Here is a 15,986-nt window from a genome sequence, read left to right as displayed (position 1 = left end):
CAGCTCACTGCTTCAAGGAGCTGACAATTACAAGTTATGGGAAGCATAGTTAAATATATGCAACTATTCCTTTGAATTCCCTCCAGTATTTTAAATATATTTTCAATACATTTAAATACATTGCCATGAATTTATACCACATGTAATGGTTCATATAATTGCGTTTTCCAGAAAACTAAGATCTAATGTCAACTTTCCATAGCAGCTTCCCTTCAAAAAACACATATTGCCCTGCTTCATAAACAGAGGTACAGATCGTAATTTGTTTATCTGACCTTCTAAACTTTGTGCTTTATAATACGTGGTATGGTTTTGCATATGCTTTTATTTTTTTTCTGTTTTCCTATTTTTTAAGTTGTCAGTGGACATTTTTTGTTGCTGTCATTATCTTTTATTGAAATCATTTACCTTCTTTTGGTTTGCTTACTACTTTAAATGGCCAAACTCAGGAATATTAAAATACTATTTTAAATAATTTGAAATGTCTTATCTGAGAACTACAGCCATATTTATCTTAAAATTATGAAGTGATTTTAATTATAAGGAAGTTCACTGTTAGAATGAGGATTTAAGATTTGTTTTTTTAAAACCTAGTGCACTTTAGATTTTGATTTTTTGCTTTTTATTTATTTATCTCAATGTAAAGACCATACTCTGTAGCAAACTTAAATTATATTCAGATAATGGTTTTAATCTAATCATGTAGCTCAAGGAAAAATGCATGGGCTTTGAGTTATCAAGTAAGAATTCTAGACCTAGGCTCCCATTAGGTAAGTGGGAAAACTTGGTTAAGATTCTTTACAGAGAGGTTTAAACATAAAACAGGTTGTTTCCTATGAAGGAAACATTCTCAGTGGTGAGAAATGGCAATGGCACATGCTAAGTCAGTCATTTGGTATCTGAGGAACTCTTAACTGAATTCACTTTCAGTCTGGTTAGATTCGCTTTAAACATTCACTTCAGACCATACTTTCCCTGTTAGCCTGAGTTTCTCAGTTGTCATTTTAGTGTCAGGCAGGTACTGGGATTCAGTGTCTCTTACCATGGTCCCTCCAGAAGTCCATTTGTCTCCCTCTGTTTATCTCTTCAGGTGAGGTAGAATTTCACAGGGTGTACTTTGTGGTTGTTTTCACTTGCTGACTTAAACATAGGTTTGTCAAGAACTTCAGAAAAAGGTGGCCTTATTTTGGATTTGAAAATTCTTTTAAATTACTATCATTGCTCACATATGGTTCCAGATTTGCTTTTTGGGACAGTTAAGTGAGCCTCAGAAGAATGAGGGCAGAAAAGTACTTGGATTAACTCTACTGGGAACTCTTGAATGTGGTTATCATTTTGTGTGTTTTGTGTTGTAATTCATTGTCTGATTTTTAACTGCTCATGTAAAATTTAAATTCCACTTTGGGGCATGATTGGAATTAAATTCAAAATGAAGTAAGAAGACATTATTCTTTAAGCATTTATTGTATCACTTCTGTGACTAGGCATACATGGAGTATTTTGCTTTAAAGAATCAACAGGTTCATTTTACTATATTTTTGCCAAATAAAGAATTAAAGCATCCCTTAGGGTTGATATCCATATATGGTCAGCCAGCTCTGTACCAGTCAGTCTCGGTCATAATGGTATCAGATGACAGTCTGAGGAGAAGTCAACAAGCACATCTCAGGATCTCCATTATTTCCTTCCGCCTGCCACCACTCCTCCAAAAAGGGACATCTAAGAAAACTCAAATTCAGTCCCCTGTTGATGCTAGTCAAAAGTCTCATTTTCATATGAAGAACATATTATAATTTTGTTCTGGTTTTGATTAACTTTTTTAAAAAATAGAAGTTTGGAATTTGAAGGTAATTTTAATGTATGTGTGAAACAATGAATAATGCTCTATGCACAATCCTATCATTTGTAGTATCAGTTCTTAGTCATTTTTGCTCCTTACTTAAGAATTAGACCAGTGATTTCAAAGTACGGTCCTCAGATCCGCAGCATTGACATCATCCAGCGGTGATTCTGCTGTGCCCTGAAGTTTGACAACCACCGGCGTAGATTACAGGTTCTTTCTTTATGACCAGTATATGACTAACCCTCATTTATTTCTAATTTAAATAAATTGAAGAGATTTCTTCTGTTAGATGACCTAATTTTCAAGTTATATTTAATATTCCCATAGCATAACTGGAAGACCTGGATCTTTAAGATTGTAAAGCCAGTCTATTATTATTTGAAAGTTTTAAGATATTCTGTGGACATAGTTCATTTACTTACTCACCAGATATTTATGAAGTACTTGTGTGTGTCCATAGGTGATATAAAATGACCAAAATAAATAAACTTTTTTGTCTTTACATTGTCAAAAGGAGGTGAGATAAATAAATATTTAATATTCAGGAGATGATAATTGCTCTAGTGAAAAATAAAGCAAGGTGGGGGGGGATGCATTAGTTTCCTGGGGCTTCTGTAACAAATTACCACAAAGGAGGTGGCATAAAACAACAGAAGTGCGTTCCTTCATTGTTCGGGAGGGCTAGGCAGTGTCAGCAGGGCTGTGCTCCTTCCGGAGGCTCTAGGAAAGAAACCGCCCTTGCCTCTTCCTCGCTTTGCTGGTGGTTGGTAATCCTTGGTATTCCTCAGCTTGTAGCCACATTACTTCAATTTTTGCCCTTTGTCACGTGGCCTTCTCTTCCAGGTGTGTCTGGTTCCTCTTTACTTAATAGTTCATTCTTCAGTTTATGTCTTTCCTTTTGTATTTTATTGTAGCAGCAAAGAAACAAGGCTGTACCTTGAACGCTTTCCTTGGAAATTTCCTTAGTTAAATATCCAGGTTCATCTCTTACAAATTCTACCTTACACCCAGAACTAGAAAACAGTTAAGCAAGGTTTTTACCACATTAAATAAAAGAAAAGAATTATCTTCTCTCCAGTGTCTAATCACGGTTCTTATTTCCTCCGGATAATCCTTAAAAGTATCTCCAGTATTCATATCTCTCCCAACATTGTGTCCATGATGATATATAAATTTTCCAGGATAGAAGTTTTTCTACCATCCTCTTCACTTTCATCAAAAGTCTCATCAAACCTTTAATGTCCATGTTTCCAACCATCATCTTTTGAAGGCAGTCCAGGCTTTTTCTGTCAAGTAACTCAAATTCTTCCAACCTCTAACTGTTACTAAATTCAAAAGTCACTTCCACATTTTTATGTGGTTTAGAGTCTACCCAGAAGGTATCCAGCCATGTAATATGAAAAATAGACATTTATTTTGAAGAAGATACAAGAAACATTGTTGCCTCAGTCCTCTCCAAAGTAGGCACCTTTAGATCTCACACAGTCCTCCTGGTCACCATCAGCTGCCCCATCATATTTTCCTGCATCTCATCAATGATCTGAAGTTTCTTCCCTTTCAAAGGTGATTTTAGTTTTGGGAAAAGCCAGAGGTCACAGGGTGCCAAACCTGGGCTATAGGGGAGCTGAGTCACCTGGTGATTTGATGTTTCATCAAAAAACTCTGCACAAGACGTGGTGCATGAGCAAGTATGTTGTCGTGATGAAGCTGCCAGTCACCAGTTGCCCATGCTGTGGCCTTCTGAATAATCTGAATAGTTTCCACAGGGGAATGTTCAAGCTTAATGCAACATTTGATGCAGATTCGTTGCTCCAATCACTCAGTCATTTTGAATGCGGCAGTCACACAGTACACATGTTCACTCACTGGTGTCTACTGCCCCCACTGACTAGTACAGTGAAGCCATTGTTCACACATATGCATTCCTGTCCACTCTCCTTGGCTGTCAGGTTACATCGATGTCATGCAAACTGTTCTCATTATATTTAAGAATGGCTGGACTTCTTCTGGACAGACCTTGTCTAGCAACACCCCACTCTGGGTACTAAAATTGTATCAGTCAGGATTCTTCAGAGAATCAGAACTAATAGTGGCTCACATGACTATGGGGGCTGACAAGTCCAAAATTTGTAGGCTAAAACAGCAGGCTCTGGCAGCAACCGATGGTGTAGTCTTGAGGCAGAATTTCTTTTCCTTCTGGGAAACCTTGGTTGTTGCTCTTAAGGCCTTTCAACGGATTGGAAGAGGTCTGCCAACATTATCAAGAATAGTCTCCTTTACTCAACTGATCATAGATGTTACTAACCACAATTATAAAATACCTTCGCAGCAGCACCTAGTATGATAGCCTAGCCAAATTCACACATAAAACTAACCATCACAGAAGAAAACTGGGATTGCATGGGTTTGGTTGTTATTTTATATTGAGTGGTCAGGAAATATGTGACATTCAATCAGTTATCTAAAATATATTATGTTTTCAGTAAAAATTCTTTCAGATTGTGTTCTTTGGCAATTTAACAAATGCGTAATCATTTTAATTAGTTTTTTGTTCTTGTATGATCTTTATTACCAGCTGTCCTTTTTGTATCTTACCCATTTTATTTATCGTGTGGTAGAATCATTTTTTTATATAGCACTCTTAAACCTAATGAATGATTCAGTAGCTAAGCCAATACAATGAAGGCCACTTAAATGATGATAAAATTAACAATACTAGTTTATAGGCCAATACTGCTCTGCAGAGAAAATTCTTTTTGCTGCCTGAGATTTAAATAGGGACTATTTTAATTAGTGCACCATCTAGATAAATGGATCCTTTAAAAATATACCAGTGTGCATAGTGTCTCCATTATATAAGTGGTTATTGCTAGGTTGCATAACATACCCTATGCGCATTTCAACTTTTGCTTAACTTAATAAACTCTTATAAGAAAAAGAGGAAGCAGTCATTGTCTTTATACTGTTTAATTATGTTGCTACCCTGTACACTAACCAGCAATGGTGTGCTATTGTATATTATATAAAAATTGACTTTTTTCCCTCTAAATTTTAAGACTATTCATTAGGACTGTCCATTTGTGTCATATTTCTTCTCATTTTCTTTTATACCCTGGTTTTACTTTTTAACTGAGGCAACCTCTTGCCCCGCCTCTAAATATGACTTGCTTGTTTAGCTTTTTCTTACCTGGAATGGTTTCTCCTTCACATCAAAGTCCTGTTTATGTCTCAGGGAGACAGGATCATTTTGTAGTGGAAAGAGGGGACCATGTCTTTTGCCTGTATTGTTTTGTGACATTGGCAAATCGATTACTCTCTCTGCATTTTCTAGCTGCTTTGTGTGCATTCTTAGTGTTTACACATAGTGCAGTCCATTCATATGTATTTGTTTTAATGTCCTGTTTGAAGTATTCTTATATGGTAATATGTTGTTTTTAAGGTATTTTAGGTTATTTTGGTTTTGTTTTTTAGGTACCCTCTCTTTGATACCAAATTTTAAAAAATCAGTGGACTTTCTATTTGTGAAAGCCAATTTCTGAAATTGTTTTCCTCCCATAAAGTCCTTTTGTCCTTTCCTCCCATCCCACATTCTCTCTTCAATTTTTGTTGAAATTGTAGAAGTTAGAGCTCTTGGACATGTAATGTGATGTCCAACTCATATAGATGTCCTTCCTCTTATAGAATGTTTGATGTGGGAGGACAGAGATCTGAGCGGAAGAAATGGATTCATTGCTTTGAAGGAGTGACTGCCATCATTTTCTGTGTGGCACTGAGTGACTATGACCTGGTTCTAGCTGAAGATGAAGAAATGGCAAGTACAACCACTTTTAAAGATTGAGCATGAAATATGAAAAGCTGAAGATGTTGCCAGGAGTTTTTCTAAGAAAAAAATTATTGAGAAATTCTTGCTAAATATCTGAATTATTTGAAAGTTCGGGCTTTTTTCTCTTAACTTTTCTGTTTCCATACTAAGTGGGAATTATACTAAAGAGTCACAAGTGGATCCTGAGAAAAAGAAAAAGAGTTAATCACATCTAAACCCTGTGTGCTTAACTGTGCCTTTTCTATATCTGGTATTATCTACGTACTGAATGAAAATAAAGTTTTTTTCCTTAACTTACTACTTCTGCCATCTCCAGCTTAGTAATCTTTGATCCATGTTAGTCTTTGTACTACCATGTAATTTTCAGATGTATTTAAGTATATCATTAATCTGGGGGGGCATATTTTTAGCTAGAAATTTAAAACTCTGTTATTTTAAATTTAGTTCAATCTGAGAAAAAAAGATTAAAATGTCAGTTTTCTATTTTTTAAAATCATTTCTATTCAGTGACAGTGTGGTAGGTGCAGTGCATCATCATCCATCCACTGCTCTCATTTTGATGCTGTGAAATATGTCGGTCAGTGCCCTTTTTGAAACCACAGATACAAGGAGGAAGAAACAGAAATGGAGGTTTCCTTCCCTAGCATACCTTTACATTTAGGGTATTGAGCTAATTGTGTTCAGCTTATTCAGTTTAATTTATTAACCTTTAAAAAACTCTACTTATCAATTAATAGAAACTTGGATAAACTCTGTAATGGTGAGATGTTTTCAAATATTTACACTTGGCACGTCTAGATAGCAAAGTCCTGCAGCCGGACGTTCCCAGGCACAGCAACACGTAGCAGTGGGTACCTGGCAAATACTGGTTGGATGCCAAAAGTAATGAATGATGTAGATGCTCATCTCACCTAAAATCAAAGTGGGCTGCTTCTTTAATGCCAGAAATGTATTTTTCCAGTATGTGATCTATTTTTCAGTTAAGCTCTGTTTTGTTACAACATTTGTTATTTTTTAAAAATAACATTTCTCAAAATTCTTGTCATTATGACAAGCTGATTGTATCTTTTCTACTATAGAATCGAATGCATGAAAGCATGAAGTTGTTCGACAGCATATGTAACAACAAGTGGTTTACAGAAACATCTATTATACTTTTTCTAAACAAGAAGGATCTCTTCGAAGAAAAAATCAAAAAGAGCCCTCTCACTATATGCTATCCAGAATATGCAGGTATTTTACTTTCTGTAAATAAGTCAATAATTGCCAAGTGAAAGTTCCCCTACGGCAAGACTTCAGTTGTTGATTTAAATCCCCTGGCTTAATAATTCTTACCTTTAAGAGAAACTACTTATCAAACTACATTTAAGCACACGTAGTTACTTGAGATGTTGATTAGATTATTGAAAATAACATTCATTTTATGGAAAAGCTGTTAAGTAATTTTCTGTGATGGTTTTATGTCTTCATAAATTTACAATATTGATTCCTTCATCTAGTTAACAGATCTCATGTCAAATATTGTGTAATGCCCAACAAATAAAACGTGTCTTGCTCCCTGTCTAATCTTAAAGACAGATATACTCATAAACAAAGAAACAATAGCAGTATAGCGTGTTACTACAAAGTAACATGACCAGTAACCATAAAGGGGAAAATGGAAAGGGAATTGAGAATTAGCTAACAACTCAGGAGTCAGGGGACATTTCATAGGAAATCAATGGTACTTTATTAATTAATGGTACTTCAATTATACCACTATGGAAAATGGTGTGCAGTGAAAAAAGAGACCTGACATACAGTCCTGGCTTTTCCATAATTAGCTCTTTGATCTTGAACAAGGCAGTTAATTTACCTGGGTCTCACCACCCCATCTTTAACATCAGAGGAGAACTAGAATATTATTACGGTCCGGTGTAGTTTTGGGACGTTTCCTAGACTGCTGCTGTTGAAAGTGGGAGCAAGGGATGGCGATACATACCTGCCCCCCACACGCACTCACACAACTTCTCTCTCATTAAAACATAGTCACGTAGCTTTCATCTGAGTAAGATTTGATTTTAATGAAGAGATCTCTGCCTTAAGAAATAGTTTGAACACTTCTGGTTTATAGTATCTCTAAATCTAAATTTTTGAAGAGTTTGGCTAATTTAGCTAATTGATACAAGTTACTCTCACGCCTTTCATCCTGTTTTAAAATAAGTCTCAAGAATTTGATTATAAACAAAAATTTATCCTTGATTGAGTGAATTGTATGTTAAGTATTTACTGCCTTTTCACAGGTGACATTAAAACTACCCTGTGATATCAGCAGTCTTATTTTCCATTTATACAGGTGAGAACACCAGAACTTAATGAAGTAACAGAGTCCAAACCAAGACCTAAGTCTGTCTCATCATTAACCCCCAGACTAATTAAATTCTCCTTGGAACTGGGGGGTAAGGAGCAGTTCTTCAATAAATATAAGCACACTAATTATTACAGCCCTTTTTTGTATATTGCAAAGGTATACTTCAAATACTTTCACAGTTTCTTATTTTAAAACTTTTGTTTTATTTTTGAAAGTCAATATTCTATGTCACCTTGTTCAGAAACATTTTTAGTGCTTATTAGGAATAAAATTATTTATAGTATTAACTCCAAGATTAAAGTTATCCAGACTCAAGGTGGCTTAGTTTTTGCCCTTACTTTCATCTGTCTTTCAGTTTATTTTTGTCATTTTCTATTACGAAGTAGCCATTTTGTGCTAATATTACCACAGTACCCAAATGAATCCATAAATATCACATACCTACAGGGATTTCAGAGCAACAAGGAATAAACTTGTTAGCTCTTTACTAGATATACATGAGAATTTTCCTTGTGTTGTTTAATAGGAATCACTAATCTCAGAATTTTTGAACAAAAAGATAAATACCACTTAATTCCCTCACATTCCTAGTGTCAGTATAATAATTTAACCTTCACTGTATGCCCTAATTATTGACTCAGTTGCCTCTTGTTTCAGCCTCAACTCTTAATTCCTATGACTATTGCTGTTTATGGAAGAACCCAACGTATCCTCCAACTACTCAGTTTATTTCCTATCTGCTTCTCTCTTCTCTTTATCTCTATGTTAGCAGTTCACCACTTTCCAGCCACAGATCTGTAATCTTTTAGCACTCTATTCTTTCATGGTCATGTTTATTCTCAACATGTTGAATTCTGTCATCAACTCCAGTTTTTCTTTAGAGCATCAGGCTTGCATTTCCAACTACTTCTTGAGCATGTACTTGTTTTTTTAGCACCTGAAACTCAAACTAAACTCAGTGTATTTTGTTTTTCTTAATTCTCTATGTCCCTTTGAATTACATCATCAACTTTCCATTCTCCATTCTTGAACCATGTTATCATCTGTACTTAGCTTTCTTTAGGACAGTTCTATCACATGTTAGAAAATATCTATCACATATTTCCCCCAACCCTCATCCTTACCATTCTTAAGACTTAAAATCAGATTAATGTTCTCATTAGTTCATTCATATATCTTGTTGCTCTTAGGATTAGGTAATACAACCAAATCCGGAGGTCTGTCTGGAAAAAGTCCAGTCATTATTAATATAAGGAGAATGGTTTGCGCGACATTGATGTTACCTGGCAGCCAGGGAGAGTGGACTGGAATGCGCATGCATGAACAATGATGACTTCACTGTACTAGTCAGTGGAGCAGCAGATGCTCTTGAGGGAGCAACTGTACTCTGGCCATCACATTCAGAATGACAGTAGAGCAATAAATCAGCATCCTATTTTCCATGAAGCTGGACATTTATCCATGGAAACTATTTGAATGATTCAGAAGGCTTTCAGGGACTATGCAGTGAGTGCAGCACAAATAAAAATGGGGCAAAAATGCTTCAGAATGGTTGAGAATCTGTTAAAAGTGATCCACATTCTGGAAGACCTGCAACAAGCAGAACATCTGAGAATGTTGAATGGGTACGAGCCGCAATCAACAAAGGTCAGTGACTGACAGTGTGAGAACCAGAAGCTGATCTGGGGATTCCAAAAACTACTCTGTCCAAAATTTTGACGCAGGATCTTGGCATGATACACGTTGTGGCAAAATTCATTCCACGGCTTCTGCTACCAGAGCAGAAGGAACATTGTGCTGCAGTTGCTAATGATTTGATTCAAACCGCTACCAATGAACCAGGTTTCCTCAAGAAGGCTATAACTAGAGGTAAATTGTGGTCTATAGCTATGATCTGGAAACGAAGGCCACGTTGTCCAAATGGAAGTCTCCTGTTTCTTGACAACTGAAAAAGACATGACAGAGCCACAGCAAGATCAAGACCATGTTAACTGTGTTTTTTGATTGGGAAGGTGTTATTTCTCATGAGTACACCCCACCAGGCCACAGAGAAGCAATATGACAAAAATGAGCTGTGGGCAGCTGGTGGTTGATAGCTTCATCCTGACAGCGTGTCCACTCATGCATCACATCTGGTGCAGAGTTTTTTGGCAAAAAAGTCAATTCACCCAGCTGACTAAGCCCCCTTGCCACCCAGATTAGGCGCCCTGCGACTTCTTGCTTTTCCCAAAACTAAACTCAACCTTTGGAAGGGAAGAGATTTCAGACTGCTGATGAGATTTGATGGAAAATACGATGGAGCAGCTGATGGTGATTCCAACAAGGATTTTGCAGTGTTTTGAACAATGGAAGAGACAGGGGAAGAACTGAGGTCCTATGGTGTCTCCTTTGAAGGGGACTGAGGTGTCATTTTCCTATGTACAGTTTTTCTTGTATCTTGTATCTCCTTCAATGTCTCTCGCATAGTGCATGGTTGGATACTTTCTGGACAGACCTCGCATGTATACATGAAATTGAGCTAGGCACTGAGTGAAAGCTGCTTTCCAAAAACATACAGGGTGTGGCAAGAGTAGGTTTACAATTGTGATTACACAGAACATAGAGTTTATTCTTGTATTATTATTTAATTATATTATGTTCCATACAAACAACTATAACCTACTTTTGCCCATCCCTGTATTTTTGATATGGTGGTTGCATTCCCTTCTGTTTGAACAAGATACTCGTGCTTTAGAATTTCAGAATACCAACCTTATTATGATTTAATAAAGTTAACTAGAATTTTATTTGTAAAAATATATGGTCATCTGCTGGCAATTTAAGAGTTAAAATGTATTTTGACAATCTAGGAAAAAAAGGGTAAATTCCTAAAAATGTATAGCCTCCCAGGTCTGAATCATGAAGAAATAGAAAACCTAGACAGCCGTATTACCAGTGAGAAGATTGAATCAGTAATCAAAAACCTTCCAACAAACAAAAGTCCTTGACCAAATGGCTTTCAGTGGTGAATTCTACCAAATATTTAAAGAAGAATTGATACTCGCTCTTCTCAAACTTTTCCAAAGTAGAAGAGGACAGGGCATTTCCAAACTCATTTTGTAAGACCAGCATTGCCCTGACACCAAAATCAGACTAGGATAACACAAGAAACAAAAAATTACAGGTCATTATCCCTGATGAATATAAATGCAGAAATTCTTAACAAAATATTAGCAAATCAAATTCAACAGTACATTAAAATGATCTTAGACCTTGATCAAATAGGATTTATTGCAGGGATGGGATGCAAAGAAGGTTCAGCATCTTCAAATCAATCAATGTGATATATCACCTTAACAAAAAGAAGTATAAAAATTAGATGCAGAAAAACACGATGAAATTTGTCAATTTATAATAAAAATTTTCAACAAAGTGTGTATAGGGGGAATGTACTTCAATATAATATAGGCCATATGTTACAGGCCCACAACTAACACTATATTCAGTGCTGAAGAGCTACAAGCTTTTCCTTCCTCTAAGATCAGGAACATGATAAGGAATTCAGTTCTTAGTACTTTTATTCAGTATTGTATTGGAAGACATAGGAAGAGGAATTAGGTAAGAAAAAGAAGTAATAGGCATCCAAATTGGAAAGGAAGAAGAAATGTTACCATTTGCAGATGACATGATATTATATTCAGAAAACCCCTAAAGACTCCACTACAAAGCTACTAGAACTAATAAACAATTGAGTAAAGTTTCAGGATACCAAATTAATATATGAAAATCTGTTGCATTTCTATACTAGTAATGAACTATCAGAGAAATCAACAACCCCATTTACAATTGCATCAAACAGAACAAAATAGGAATATAATGAAGTTGCTCAAAGAGCTAAACACTGAAAACTGTAAGATGATGATGAAAGAAATTGAAGACAGATAAATGGAAAGATATTTCATGCTCATGGGTTGAGAGAATACTGTTAAAAAATGTTCATCCTACCCAAAGCAATCTACAGATTCAATGCAACTATCAAAATTCCAGTGGAATTTTTCACAGAGAATGAAATATCCTAAAACTGGTATGGAACTGCAAGAGTCTTTGAATAGCTAAAGCAGTCTTGAAAAAGAATATAGCTGGAACCATAATGCTCTCTGATATCAGACCATATTACAGAGCTGTAGTAGTCAAAGCAGTATGGTGTTGGCATAAAAACAGACATATAGATTAATGGAGCAGAATATTGAGCCCAGAAACAAACCAACTATATCTGGTGACAAAGGAGCCAAGACAATGGGGGAGAAGACCGTTTCTTCAATAAATGGTGTTGGAAAAACTGGCCAGCCATATGAAAAAGAAAACTGGAACATTATCTTATACTATACACAAAAATTAACTCAAAGTGGATAAAAGACTTGAACATAAAACCTGAAATTATAAAACTCCTAGAAGAAAACATAGGTAGTAAGCATCTTGATATCAGTCTTGGTAATGATTTTTTTGGAATGACACTAAAAACAAAAAATAGTACTATGTCAAACTGAAAAGTTTTCAAACAGCAAAGGGAACTATCACCAAAATGAAAAAGCAAATTATGAAATGAGAAAATATTTGCAAAACATATAGCTGCTTTGGGTTAATATCCAAAATATATAAAGAACTCATACAACTAAATAGCACAAATAAGTAAATAAAATCAAAAGCAATTTAAACAAAGGGGCAGAGAACCTGAATAGATATTTTCCAAAGAAGACCAACAGGTCCATGAAAAGGTACTCAACATCATCAGTCATCAGGGAAATGCAAATCAAAACTGCAGTGAGCTATCACTTCATACCTGTTGGAATGCCACTTACCAAAAAGAGAAGAAATGACAAGGGTTGGCAAGGATATGAAGGAAAGGGAATCCTTGTGCACTGTTACTTTGGTGGAAATGTAAATTAGTGCCTCCACTATAGAAAAAATTACAGATGTTCATGAAAAATTAAAAACATTAAGTACCACATAATTCACCAAGTACACCTTTTGAGTATTCTTCTGAAGAAAACAGAACACCAACTCAAAAAGTTACCTGCATGCCCGTATTTATCATAGCATGTTTACTGTAGCTAAGACATGGAAAAAATTGTGAACTAATTGGAGGAAAAGGGCTGCAGTAACAGAGATGGCAATTTAAATATTGGGCACTCATGGCATGAGGTGAGCCTCAGATGAGGAAGAGAGGATCTCAGAGTGAAGATCCTCTGAGTAGGCTGGGTATAAGAGGAGCTTGAAAGCCAGGCCAATGATGTTGTGTTACTACTGTAAAAGAAACATTTCATAATTTTGTTTCAATTGAAGTAATATATATGTACATATAAAAACAGATACACAAACACTCAACACTAATGTGAAGCTCATTGAACTTTTAAAAGTGAAAATACTGATATATTCGCCACTCAGGTCAAGAGGTGGAACATTTTGAGGTTCCCAGAAGCCCCATCATGCCCTTCGCACCACACACACAAAGAATAACCATTATTATGACTCGTCCTCATTGGTTAATTTTGATGGTTATCAAACTTTTTCGACTGTTTTCTAAACATCAGTTGAATCATACAGTGTATAGTGTTTTTGTACCTGGTGTTACTTCATTAACAGTATGTTAATGAAACTCATCCATGTTACTGTGTGTAGTATTAGTAGTTTCATTCTTATTTCTCATTACTGTATGGCAGCTCATTTTATAAATATACTGGTATTTATTAGCTAGGTTGTTTCCTAAACTAGAAGTTCTGCTATTAGAAGTCTTCATATGTTTTATGTCAAGGGCACATCTGGAAACTGAATTGTTGGGTCACAGAGTATGCGTGTGATTACCTTTAGGTACTGCCAAAGAATTTCTGCAGTGTTTGTACTCAGAAGTCATCAGTCAATTACCTGAAAGCGAGAACATACCATTCACTTTTTTGTAAACTCATAGCCATAAACTACATTGTAGACCTCTGTACAATTTTTTAATAAAAATGAGTGAAAATTGCTCATTAATGTGTATATAGAAAAGGGAATAGAAGTACTGATGAGCATTCAGCCAGCACTTTTTGATCAGCCAGCCACTAGGCTATACCTGAAATAGCATGCCACCACCAGGGAACTGAGTGGCTGGGGTATAGAGTACAAGGAATAAGAAAAGGGGGCAGGGATCTGGCATTTGGAGATTGAAACATGAACAAAGATTTAGGGGTTTTTTTAAGGGTAACACGTAGTAAGTAAAATGTAGTTCACATTGGGTATTTTTTATTTAGAGGTAGCTTCTCATATTCCATAAGGAAAAATACAATTATGGAATCCAAATATTTTAAAAGTATGAAATTGATTTCAATATTTAAGGTCCATTTTTCTTAGCTGTATACCCATTTTAACTTGTTTTTTTTTTTTTTTTCCTTTTCCCATATTAGGCTCAAACACATACGAAGAAGCAGCTGCGTATATTCAATGTCAGTTTGAAGACCTCAATAAAAGAAAGGACACAAAGGAAATATACACCCACTTCACATGTGCCACAGATACTAAGAATGTGCAGTTTGTTTTTGATGCCGTAACAGATGTCATCATAAAAAATAATCTAAAAGATTGTGGTCTCTTCTAAGTTTTGCAGTCAATGGTTAAATGCATTTTCAAACCAAATGAGTACTTACATGTGGATCTCTCTAGACTAGAGTCTTGCAGCAACACAGAATGTAGTTAATATACAAAAAACACACCTGGACCTGACCAAAGTTATTTTATTCTGTTTTTTTTTTTTTTTTTTTTTAACTGAAAGGGAAAAAAAAAAAAAAAAAAGACCTTAAATGTGAAAGGTGGTCCTTCAGTGTGAAACTAAGGGCAGTGTTAAAACTGGGCTCTAGTATATTGATGATTTCTGCGTAAGTGTAAATATGCAAATGTATGTATACACGTATTTATAACTTTGGTTTTCCATTATGGGTTTCCACATTGCTTTTTTTTAGGTTTTAAGAGCAGCAACTTACAATTCTAGTGTGATTGCTTTGGAAATAACAGAAATATTGAGTACTTTGTACTCAAGGACAGATTTTACCATGTTTTCCAGTTTTAAACAGCTTTATGTTCATGCCCTGTAAGTTTTTAAGTACAGTAATTAATATTAGGGAACACTGAAGACCTTATCCTGATAATCTTGTAATCATAAAAATGTTATTTGTACAAACATTGCACAGACTATTTTAATAACATGATTTGTTCTTTAAATTTAATGCTTTATTGAAATGTTCTTAAAGAGGATGAATATATCTGCCTTTGGATTATTTAAACATTGTATGCATTTTATTTTTTCTTTTAAGATTGCATGCTAATCTGATTCTACATTAGATTTGGTTTGAAAAACTAAAATTTTATATTTTGAAGATATACTATCTTAGACTTATAAATACTTAATTTTTATTCAGTTGGTTTGTTTTCACTTTGAACTTTAATATTTGGATGGTATTCAGGCATTGCCTTAAAGGTAGTGCCAGATTAATTTTTATACACTTTAAATAATTACCTTTTTATTTATAACTAAGTTTGGGTGGATGATGAGAGCATTTGGGGGTAAAAAATATGTTAGCATAATGAATTTTGAGACATTCATTTGTGTATTTCCTTTGGGAAGTCCCTTGTACCTAGCATATATGATAGCTCTTTGTTTGGAAGATAACAAGAAAGATCTTTAAATATTCTGCTGCTGATATAATGCAAGCTTTTAATTCATATATGTAGTTTCAAATTTAGTCATCACACTATATTAAAATTACTTTTTTCCCTTAGATTATTCAAATTTCATCCTTGCTTGGGTTTATATTATTTCTTTTTAAACTGTGCTAATATTTCTGAGAATGAAACAGGCAATTACACTTAGAAAATGAGTAATAGTATTATTAAAGTCAGTGATTGTATGTATGCTCAAATAAGTGTTACTTATCAGCTAGTTGTTGAACTTCAATAGTCAT

At 35.1% G+C, this 15,986-nt stretch overlaps 1 protein-coding gene across 1 annotated transcript in view; it reads left to right on the top strand.

Annotated features, from left to right (window-relative positions):
• Positions 1-15,223, top strand: part of GNAI1 (G protein subunit alpha i1) — a 76,700-nt gene extending 61,477 nt beyond the window's left edge. Inside the window, exons 6-8 of the mRNA XM_054564278.1 lie at positions 5,525-5,654; positions 6,746-6,899; positions 14,436-15,223. Of these exons, the coding sequence (XP_054420253.1) occupies positions 5,525-5,654; positions 6,746-6,899; positions 14,436-14,626 (475 nt within the window). The 3' untranslated portion in view covers positions 14,627-15,223. The remainder of the gene's footprint in view (positions 1-5,524; positions 5,655-6,745; positions 6,900-14,435) is intronic.
• Positions 15,224-15,986: the final 763 nt, after the last annotated feature.

This window comes from Pteronotus mesoamericanus, unplaced genomic scaffold (assembly GCF_021234165.1).
Source record: "Pteronotus mesoamericanus isolate MK-2021 breed Mesoamerican mustached bat unplaced genomic scaffold, CSHL_Meso_final scaffold_85, whole genome shotgun sequence".
Classification (NCBI taxonomy): domain Eukaryota; kingdom Metazoa; phylum Chordata; class Mammalia; order Chiroptera; family Mormoopidae; genus Pteronotus; species Pteronotus mesoamericanus.
This window is presented reverse-complemented; position numbering and strand designations above follow the sequence as displayed.